The 11121-nt window shown below is 45.4% G+C and overlaps 2 protein-coding genes across 5 annotated transcripts; both read left to right on the top strand.

The window, feature by feature from the left end:
• Positions 1–1063: 1063 nt before the first annotated feature.
• On the top strand, positions 1064–4859 carry LOC311141686 (zinc finger and BTB domain-containing protein 26-like). 4 transcript variants are annotated; one of them, XM_084177097.1, is made up of 3 exons: positions 1064–1233; positions 2102–2259; positions 2453–4859. In XM_084177097.1, exons 2-3 carry the CDS (start codon positions 2119–2121, stop codon positions 3668–3670), a joined length of 1359 nt encoding a protein of 452 aa, XP_084033223.1. In that variant the 5' UTR covers positions 1064–1233; positions 2102–2118; the 3' UTR covers positions 3671–4859. The 4 variants fall into 4 exon arrangements, with proteins under 4 accessions (XP_084033223.1, XP_084033222.1, XP_084033224.1 ...); XM_084177096.1 differs by having other exon boundaries at positions 1076–1542; XM_084177098.1 differs by having other exon boundaries at positions 1103–1295.
• Positions 4860–8270: 3411 nt separating this feature from the next.
• LOC311141320 (uncharacterized protein) lies at positions 8271–9658 on the top strand. The gene is made up of 2 exons (XM_084176616.1): positions 8271–8354; positions 9242–9658. The coding sequence occupies exons 1-2, from the start codon at positions 8319–8321 to the stop codon at positions 9641–9643; spliced, it is 438 nt and encodes a 145-aa protein (XP_084032742.1). The 5' UTR covers positions 8271–8318; the 3' UTR covers positions 9644–9658.
• The last annotated feature ends 1463 nt before the right edge of the window (positions 9659–11121 follow it).

The following is an 11121-nucleotide window of genomic DNA, read 5'->3' as shown; positions in this document are numbered from 1 at the left end:
GTCAATAAAACCTTTGACACTTATGGAATGCTTGTAATTATACTTCAGTGTACCATAGTAACATCTGACAAAAATATCTCATAACACTGAAGCAGCGAACTTTGTGAAGACCAATACTTGTGTCATTCTCAAAACTTTTGACCACGACTGTACATAAGAACATTGTGCTAATTTGTACATATAGTACATAATTAATGAGAGACTGGGTTGCTCCTTCGATATAAAGTTGTTTTTCATGAAAATGAAAACGTGTCAGTTTGTCACTCACGACTTTGTAATAATGACATATTCAGCTACATAAAATAATTGGTTTGAATCTAGGTTGTACTATTAGAAATCGAGAAAATTAACAACTTAGTTTGAATTGTTCACTTCTGTCATTGTGCACGTTTGAGTGGTAAAGCGAACACATTCTAGAATCAAACCGTGAGCGAGAGCCTCAAATATCACATTCATTTGTATTCCTCCATTGTACATGAATTGCGGCAAAATTGGTTGCTGTTTCAGTCAGGTCACATTCGCGTGGGTCAAACAAAATCACCCTAATGAGTGGCTGACAATAGATCCTCCCACAATACAGGCGATGGCTGCAGGATGAAGTCGGTAAATCAACTGCAGAAACTTGCAGTAGACAGCAGTCAAAACTTCATGACCTTTGATCACGTGATTTTGTAAAGTTCATGTAGTTGACGTTCAGGCCCAAGTCGGACAATGATTTACCCCATGATGCAACACACTTTGAAAGGCTCGAATTTGCCCATTGCCTTCTTAAATCCCGTTCTGCAGAGTCTGCTTCGCAAGCGTTCCCGGAAGTCTCGCGATGTTGTGTCTCTGGGTTTAAAAACTCTGTGGCGGTGCCCCTCCTTACTGCTTTCCACTAGTTACCACAGCCACAAAGTAAAATTAGGCTATTATCGTTAAGAGTTCATGAAAAAAATTAATGTGCTTTTTGTTCGTAATTTAAGGTTAGGGTTAGGCATAAGGTTAGCAGTGTGGTTAAGGTTAGGGTTAGGTTTAAAATCTGAGTTTAGGAAAATAAATGGTAGAAATAGGCGGGGTTTATGACTTTATGGCTGTTGTATCCAGTGACGAACCTCTTTACTAGTACTTCCGCACTGAAGGCAAATTGAAGTATTTTTCAAGACTATTCTAGATTAAAAAGTAGATTAATGTAAAGTGATTTTACCGAGACAGTTTTCGAGGCGGGATTTTCCTATTGACAATAGACGATAGGTGAATGTTTTCTCTAGCGCTGAAAATGTAGTAATGCTGTTGTCTTTTCATTCGGGACACTGGTAAAATATGGCCACTGTTTTAGAGTCGTATCTAGATTCCCGTGATGAAGAGAAAGAACGCCGAGTAGACATAATATGCTTTTGCTTGATCGTTTCACTAAAACAATGAATGACGCCTAGCTATGTTTCTGATTGATCCAAAGGGAGTGACGTCTTTTTTTCTGAATGTTTATCAAACATCAGTTTGTATCTGACGAATAGGCACCGCGTTTTTTTGCTGTCAACCACGTCTCCTCTGCACAGCAGCGTAATAATAGGCCTAAGAATAATAATCCTACTATATTACCAATTGAGATGGGTGATTTTGGGATTGTTTTACGTCTTGATATGTTTTGATATGTTGGAGTTTTCCTATTGATCTCTTATAATAATGGCATTATTATTGTTAAAATATTTATTTTATAGTAAGAACGAATATATTATGTTATGTCATGATTTTCTAATTTTGACTTCTGTATGAGTATGGGACTTCTGTATGAGTATGGTACACTTCTTCTCATGACACTGCTAGTCATTGCTCAGAAACATAAATTAATGTTGCACTCTCTTCTCATCATGCTTGACCCTTATCATATTGTATGAGCCTTTATAATGTCTTATAAGCCTTTATAATGACATATTATGTCTCTCTAGGACATTTTCAACTGCCTCAAACTGGCTGTTATTAAATCAGGATCATTCTGATAATATAATACCTCATAAAGGGATCATATTCTTATAAAAGTCTTAAAATGCATTTTAACCACATAATATTCCATATACCTGTTATCAAATTAATTGCCACTGTGTTTTCTCTCTCCCACCAGGCCTGCAGGCAGCTGCCATGTCCATGGCCCAGCAGCAGAACCAGGTGATCCTCCAGTTCCGCTTCGGAACCTTCGGAGACTCTATGCTGCAGAAGATGAACCTGCTTCGCTGCCAGACCCGCTTCTGTGACGTCACCGTGCGCATCAATGACCTGGAGGTACGCATCTATCAATCACCTGTGTTTGTACACTTATTATAAGCATTCTCTGCTGCTTTTACTGTTTACCAAGTTTTAATATATTTTGTATCTATTTTGATTATTATTTTATTACGTACATCACCATGAGTTGCAGTCTCTGTATGAATTGTGCTATACATTTTATTACATTTTTTATAAATATTATTATTAGGTCCCCGGTCATAAGGTGGTGTTGGCTGCTGGTTCTCCCTTCCTCCGGGACCAGTTCTTCCTGCAGGACTCGTCCACGAGGGAGGTCCAGATCTCCATGACCCAGGAGGCGGAGGTGGGCCAGCGGCTGCTGCTCTCCTGCTACACGGGCACCCTGGAGCTGCCTGAGCTGGAGCTGGTCAACTACCTAACTGTGGCCAGCTTCCTCCAGATGGGCCACGTGGTGGAGCAGTGTACCCAGGCCCTCAAGAAGTTCATCCAGCCACGACACTGCCAAGTGAAACAGCAGCCTCAGGAGGAGGAAGGAGATGGAGGGACTCTCAGAGCCTCTCCCACCCAGAAAATACAGGAGCTGCCCCAAGCTCAGTTAATACATCGTGAGGAGGAGGATGATGAAGATGATGATGTGATAATTCAGCCGATGACCCCTCCCCAGAGGCAGAGGCGAGACAGGGGTGAGGGCGAGGAGAGCCCCATCACCATCGTAAAGGTGGAGGCCGTTTGTGAGCGGGTGTCGGAGATGTCTGAACGCTCCTCTGCCTCCATTGCAGGGTGCTTCCACACCAGCCCCCCATCGTCGTTACACTCCCCTGAGCCCCAGCACTCCCTCATCAACTCCACCGTGGACACCCGGGCTGGCGAGATGACCATACCACAAATGCCAGGATACCCGCTCAGCCCCCCTCCACTACCCACCTCAGCCATTGGGAGACCTAATCTGGGGGGCCACCTACGAAACTCAGACAAATCACTTCAGTGGTACCACCAATGCCCAAAGTGTGCCCGCGTGTTCCGCCAGCTAGAGAACTATGCCAACCACCTCAAGATGCACAAGCTGTTCATGTGCCTGCTGTGTGGAAAGACGTTCACCCAGAAGGGTAACCTGCACCGGCACATGCGGGTCCACGCTGGCATCAAGCCCTTTCAATGCAACATATGTGGCAAGACCTTCACTCAGAAATGCTCTCTCCTGGACCACCAGAACTTACACAGCGGAGACAAGCCCCATCGCTGTAACTACTGCGACATGGTGTTCGCACACAAGCCCGTGCTCCGCAAACATCTCAAACAAATCCACGGCAAGAACAGCTTTGACAACGCCAACGAGCGGAGCCTACTACATGACGGGGTTCTGGATTTTGAGTATGGGCATCTGCAGGACTGTAGCATGGACAATAGCATGGACAATAAGCCTGTTGTTATGGATGACTCTCTTTAGTGCTGTATCACGTTTAATTTCTGCTGAGTCATAAATTAATAGCTGCGTAGTAATGTTAGCTTAATTGTAAACCGTATCGTACGGTACTTGAAGGTACAACACTGAATATTAGAATAAAAGTTACTGTATACAGTACATGTGTTCATATTTCATAACAATATTAATTTAGTGAATGAGTTAACATGATATTTAAAAAGCTGCCCTGATTGTGTGTGGTGTCATTTTTGTAAACATGCAAATGCTTATTTTATTTATGAATAGACAACAGAATGTGAATCTGTTAGATTTTTTATCAGATGAAAGTAGCCAGCTTTAAAAATGTGTCATGCTGACATTTCTGTTAAGTCACAACAAGTGTTCTTAAGTGAAATGAGTGCCAAAAATATTTACTGAAATGATTTGTCCTCAGGAGGATTGTTTTGGCTAAGGTAGCCCACAGTAGGACCAAAGTGATGATAGTGTGTCTGTAAAAGATAATATGTTATTATTGTCGATTAAGCCTGTTTTGGAAATGGGTAGACAATAAATGTTGTATCTTGTATGAGTACGTGACATGTGGGTGAGAAGGATGAGGATGTTGTGTTTCTACTGTGCCATATCAGAGGAGCAGACACCCAACAGGAAAACAATGAGTCCCACATTACTTTAAGCGACACTAAAAGCTGATATATTTGCAATGTTATTAGATTGTTAGGTACAGGATAATTACAGTGTGTGTACACATTAGTACTTAGTACAGCCAGTTTGGGGCCAACTGTCAATTGAAAATGTATTTGCAAATCTAATTGATAGCCTACAAAGTCCAAACATGTATAGTTGTAAGTACTATGCAACAATGTGTATCTACACTGTAATTACACTGTACCTGTCAATGTAACCACCATGTAAATACTAGTACACATTTTTTTCTGCACAATGGAACCAATCAAGTTACTGTAGTCAGCCTGTAACCCCAAAAGCATTACTATGCTTCCTACAGCAGATGGAGCCATTGTATACCATGTAATCTCACAACATGATGTGCTGTCTTTTGTATCCTCTGAGAACACTACATGTAGATGGCCATTGTTGTGGTTGTATCACTGATGTTACAGTACTGTATTTCAAGATTGTAAGATGATTTACGTTGATGACCGTACCTCATGCCACAGCATCAGGGTTATTATAATGTAGTAAATTAATGGACTCATCATGTTTACACTATTATTTTTATCTGCTCCATTTAGATATCAATATCCTATTGTACTTCATACCATGCCTTACGAATAGATGTATTCACTGTCACACTGATCTATTGTTTTAGTTACATACAGTACCAGTCAAAGGTTTGGACACACCTACTCGTTTTTCTTTATTTTTACTATTTTCTACATTGTAGAATAATAATGAAGACATCAAAACTATGAAATAACACATATGGAATCATGTAGTAACCAAAAAAGTGGTAAAGAAATCATAATATATTTTATATTTGAGATTCTTCAAAGCAGCCACCCTTTGCCTTGATGACAGCTTTGCACACTCTTGGCATTCTCTCAACCAGCTTCATGAGGTAGTCACCTGGAATGCATTTCAATTAACAGGTGTGCCTTCTTAAAAGTTAATTTGTGGTATTTCTTTCCTTCTTAATGCGTTTGAGCCAATCAGTTGTGTTGTGACAAGGTAGGGGTGGTATACAGAAGATAGCCCTATTTGGTAAAAGACTAAGTCCATATTATGGCATCAGTCACACCTGGACTTCAATACTACCTTCATTACTTACCATTTATCTAGCACTCTGTTTTGTCAGTCATCAGGTAGGATTGTTTGTGTTTCCATGTCAGACGCTTCTCTTGTTTTGTATCGTTCCATGTTCGTTATCATTAAACTCACTAACTGCACCTGCTTCCTGACTCCCTGCGTCTACGTTACAGAATACTACCTCAACAAATGGAAGCAACAGTTAATCAAGACATCTCCCAGATGGTCGGCGAACAGGGACACCTACTTCGTCAACACCACGACCAGCTGGCTAATTTGGGAACAGCTTTGGATGAGGTCCTCCGCGTTCTTCAACGAGTCGACATAACTCAAGGGGCTTCATCTCCACAGAGCGGAGAATTCTCTATCACAAGTCGACCCAGCGAGCCAATACCCCAGCCCATCCAGCAGTCCGTTTTGGTCAGCGATGCCCGATTGTCCCTTCCGGACAAATATGATGGGACTCCATCGAAATGCCGTGGCTTCCTACTCCAGTGCTCCCTCTATTTTGCTCAACAGATGGGAGCCCCCACCATCGAGTGCTCCAAGGTTGCCATTGTTATTTCTCTGCTGACCGGACGGGCATTGCAGTGGGCCACGGACATCTGGGAAAGAGGGGAGCTGGGTTCCTATGAAGGGTTCATGGCTCTGTTCGACCATCCACCGGAGGGCAGAGAGGGGGGTGAGCGCCTACTCCAACTACGACAGGATGGCCAGACTGTGGCGGAGTACGGGCTCACCTTTCGGACAGTGGCAGCATCCAGCGGATGGAATGAGCCGGTGCTCCGCACCCTATTCGTGAGTGTTCCATCATCACTTTCCGCCAAACCTTTCCTAGGATCGATTTCACTGACTTGCTGTCCTTCATGTTTTGTTTTTACAGCTCTAGTGGACTCCGGTGCCGTTGGAAATTTTATTGACCAGGCCCTCGCCCCCTCCCTTAACATCACCTCATACCCACTCTCCTTTCCTTGTCCGGTTCAAGCGCTGGATAGTCAACCACTAGGATCCGGGACAATCACACACATCACAGCACCACTCACCCTCACTGTGGAATCCATACATCAAGAAAGCCTTCCCTTCCTCGTCATCAGTGCACCCGTACACAAGATCATCCTCGACCTCCCATGGCTTCAACGTCATAACCCCACCATCTCATGGCCGAGGATGAAAATCACCGACTGAGCACCCGAATGCCGGAAGACCTGCTTTTCCTTTCCCTGTGGTTCCACGTGAATTGAGAGTCCTGTGGTTGCCCTTCAGCTCAACATCCCAGAGGTATACCAGGATCTTCGGGAGGTTTTTTCCAAGACCCGCACCACCTCTCTCCCTCCTCATCGCCCCTGGGACTGTGCCATTGACCTGCTTGCAGGTTCTGCGCCTCCGCATCTACCCTCTGTCGGTGGCTGAACCCAAGGCTATGGAGGAGTACATCCAGGAGTCGCTCCAGCAGGTTTCATTCACACGTCCACCTCCCCTGCGTCGGCAGGCTTCTTCTTCGTGGCCAAGAAGGATGGAGGCGTTGCGCCCATGCATTGATTACAGAAATCTGAATTCCATCACCACGAAGTACCGCTACCCTCTCCCGTTGGTGCCGGCTGCGATCGAACAACACCGCAAGGCCCAGTTTTTTACCAAGTTGGACCTGCGGAGTGCCATCAGTTTGATCCGCATCCGGGAGGGGAATGAATGGAAGTACTTGGTGATGCCTTTTGGATTAGCCAATGCTCCGTCAGTGTTCCAGGCATTCATCAACGAGGTGTTCCGGGACATGCTTGGACGCCAGGTGGTCGTGTATATAGATGACATCCTGGTCTACTCGGCTACCTTGGAGGATCACATCGCTCACGTCCGAGTAGTCCTGGAACGCCTCCTGGCCAACCACCTGTACATCAAAGCGGAGAAGTGCCAATTCCATCAGGAGGATGTCTCCTTTTTGGGTTACCAGATCGGCCCCCAAGGAGTCATGATGGATGAGAAGAAGGTGTAAGCTGTCAGGTCATGGCCAGTCCCAACCACCATAAAGGGGTTACAATTTTTGGGGGGATTCATTAAGAACTTTAGCTCAATCGCCTCTCCTCTCACTTCTCTCCTCAAGGTTGGTCCCGGAAGTTGGGGTGGAATCCTGCAGCTGACAAAGCCTTCCGGCCTACTGAAGGGACGTTTCACCTCTGCCCCATTGCTCAAACTATCACGTTTTAGGGAAGACCCAGATGCAGACATTGTCGAAGTAACGAAAGTTTATTACTAGAACAGGGGGCAGGCAAAACGACAGATCAAGGGCAGGCAGAGGTCAGTAATCCAGATCAGAGTCCAAAAGGTACAGAACGGCAAGCAGTCTCAGGGTCAGGGCAGGCAGAGGTCAATAATCCAGTGTGGTGGGCAAGGTACAAGACGGCAGGCAGGCTCAGGGTCAGGGCAGGCAGAATGGTCAAAACCGGGAAAACTAGAAAATAGGAACTTTAGAAAAGACAGGAGCAAAGGGAAAAACGCTGGTAGGCTTGATGAACAAAACTAACTGGCAACAGCCAAACAGAGAACACAAGTATAAATACACTGTGGATAATGGGGAAGATGGGCAACACCTGGAGGGGGGTGGAGACAATCACGAAGACAGGTGAAACAGATCAGGGTGTGACACAAACATCCAGATCCTACGCTGCCCTTCGTGGTGGAGGTGGACGCTTCAGAAGTAGGTGTGGGAGCTGTCCTGTCCGAACGTCAAGGTAATCCACTGAAATTTTACCCATGTGCATATTACTCTAAAAAGCTGTCTCCTGCAGAGAGGAACTATGATGTTGGCGATTGGGAGCTCCTGGTGGTGAAGTTGGCATTATTGGAGACACTGGCTGGAGGGCGCCCAGGACCCATTTCTCATCCTCACTGACCATCGGAACCTGGAGTACATATGAACAGCGAGGCGACTGAACCCGCGCCAAGCCAGGTGGGCCCTTTTCTTCACCAGATTCGATTTCATGCTGACATATCGCCCAGGTAAAAAAAAAACATCAAAGCCGATGCCCTGTCCCGTCTCGACGATTCGGGAGAGGTTCCTGTCTTGAGTGCACCCATAATTCCGCCCTCTGAATTCGTAGCCCCCGTGCTCTGGGACATAGATGTGGACATTCGCCAGGCCCTGGAGAGGGAACCTGCTACCTGTCCTCCTGAGCGCACCTACATTCCCACTGGGTTAAGGGATTGGCTGTTGACCTGGACGCACACAGCTGTCGTTGCTGGATATCCAGGTATCACCCGCACCATTCAGTCCATCTCTGGAAAGTACTGGTGGCCCACCTTGGCGCAGGACGTCACTCGTTATGTCAACTCCTGTTCTGTATGTGCCCAATCCATATCCCCCGGAATGCTCCAGCAGGGAAACTCCACCTTTCGTGCCTCAGCGTTCCTGGTCTCATCTGTCCATTGATTTAGTCACTGATCTCCCCTCTTCTGATGGTTTTACCACAATTTTTGTGATAGTGGACAGATTCTCTAAATCATGCCGTTTCATCCCTCTCTCTGGTCTCCCTACCGCTATCCATGTTGCTGAGGCACTGTTCGAGCAGGTCTCCCGGCACTATGGCCTTCCGGAGGATATCATGTCCGATCGTGGCCCCCAATTCACATCAGGTGTATGGAAGGAGAAGCTTGGGGTCATGGTCAGCCTCACTTCCAGGTACCGGCCTCAACGGGCAGGTGGAGAGGATGAACCAGGAGCTGGGGAGATTCCTGAGGAGCCACTGCCAGGACCGGCAGGGGGTGTGGGCCCGATTCCTTCCCTGGGCTGAATACGCCCAGAATTCATTGTGACACTCCTCATGTTTCCCTCCTCAGGTGGTTCCTGGTCCCCTGGCTGATGCCGTCCCCCACGACACCGCTCCGCCTCCCTTGGACATCGAGGGGAGCCCCACCTATGCCGTGAGATCCCTCCTGGACTCCCGACGTCGTGGGGATCGGCTCCAATACCTGGTGGACTGGGAGGGGTATGGTCCAGAGGAGCGGTGTTGGGTTCCGGTGGACAACATTCTAGATCCCAACATCATCAGAGATTTCCACCTTTGTCGTCCGGACTGGCCCGCTCCTCGCACTCAGGACCGTCCCCCTTGCCAGTGTCGTCCTGCGGCTGGAGCCACGCGTCGGGGCGGGTACTGTTACGTCTACTCCTGCTCCGGCTCTCGACGTCACCAGTCTACTAACCACCAGTCCTGGCAACCCATCTTTATGCACACCTGGTAACCATCATTACGCACACCTGCACCCTATCATCAGTCACACCTGGACTTCATTACTACCTTCATTACTTACCATTTATCTAGCAGTCTGTTTTGTCAGTCATCAGATAGTATTGTTTGTGTTTCCATGTCAGACGCTTCTCTTGTTTTTTATTGTTCCATGTTCGTTATCATTAAACTCACTAACTGCACCTGCTTCCTGACTCCCTGCGTCTACGTTACATTTGTTCTGTGGTATATGTCACTGTCTGTTGTCACTGTCTATGTTCTATTGGTACAGATATTGCTTGGCCTGACATACAGTTATTTTGTATATGTGGCCCCCAATTAAACCAGCTCTGTGTCTGTGTGTGAATCCATTAAGCAGCAGCTACAAGAGCAACATAGCTTTAATCTTCGATTTTGCTTAATTATGTAAACTGAAACACAATTAATTTGATAAGTTAATTTGGCAAAAAATGCTCTGTGTTCACATGAAGGAATTTCTCAAATGTTTAGCTAATTGTGGGCAGGAGCTCTTAGCCTAAAGGTGATAATTGTCAATTTAATGCACTCTACGACAAAAACATACAATGCCAAAGAAGTGTGTTTTGTTGATGATCTGTTTTGGAGCCTGCAGACACAATGCCCAGAGAACTGTCTATGTCCACTTGCCCTAATTTGCTGTTATTATCCAACTGAATCCACAAAACAAGTGATACAGAGCGTTATCAACCAGCCAAGTCTGCCACGACTGATGGTGAAAGATATTTTCTAGGTAGCCATGTGCACCTCAGATAGAATATTGGACATTTATTACCACTCTGGGACTTGTCTTTTCCATGGTCTCCAGACCGTGGTCATTGTTTTTACAAATGGGAAGTTTGGGTAGAAATATGGAGCCCTTTGTTAAACAAGTCTTGTCTAAAAATAGTTCCAAATGTGTTGTTTTAGCACAGAACATCAAATATTTTCTGTCATTAGTCACCCAGTGGAAACTGTCAGAGCTCCTTTTGTTCTCCGCTGGACATTTTAAGATGTTTTAAGTGGCTGTTTGTCTCACAGAATATGTCTGTCTTAAGGGGCTGGATGTCAAGAACATTAATTCAATTATACTGAGAAATAAATATGTTTTTAGAACTGGTCCTATCCGTGTCTGACTCCGGTCCGGGTGTTTTCTGTCAGATAACGTATACATAATTATGTAAATCATAGGTACTGGGGGCATTATATTGTAAAGTGGAGTGCATAATACTATAGTACAGTATACACTACCGTTCAAAAGTTTGGAGTCACTTAGAAATGTCCTTGTTTTAGTAAGAAAAGCACCTTTTTGGTCCATTAAAATAACATCAAATTGATCAGAAATACAGTGTAGACATTGTTAATGTTGTAAATGGCTATTGTAGCTGGAAACGTCCACATTTTAATGGAATATCTACATAGGCGTACAGAGGCCCATTATCAGCAACCTGTGTTCCAGTCCTGTGTTCCAATGGCACG

This window comes from Coregonus lavaretus (assembly GCF_964263955.1).
Source record: "Coregonus lavaretus genome assembly, chromosome: 14".
Lineage (NCBI taxonomy): Eukaryota > Metazoa > Chordata > Actinopteri > Salmoniformes > Salmonidae > Coregonus > Coregonus lavaretus.
The sequence above is the reverse complement of the archived record's forward strand: the minus strand, read 5'-3'. Positions and strand labels throughout refer to the sequence as shown.

Coding starts and splice junctions, on each gene's coding strand:
- LOC311141320 (XM_084176616.1), top strand. CDS start 8,319: ATGAACAGCGAGGCGACTGAACCCGCGCCAAGCCAG. Junction 8,355..9,241: donor CTGAACCCGCGCCAAGCCAG/GTGGGCCCTTTT, acceptor TTCCCTCCTCAG/GTGGTTCCTGGTCCCCTGGC.
- LOC311141686 (XM_084177097.1), top strand. CDS start 2,119: ATGTCCATGGCCCAGCAGCAGAACCAGGTGATCCTCCAGTTCCGCTTC. Junction 2,260..2,452: donor TGCGCATCAATGACCTGGAG/GTACGCATCTAT, acceptor TATTATTATTAG/GTCCCCGGTCATAAGGTGGT.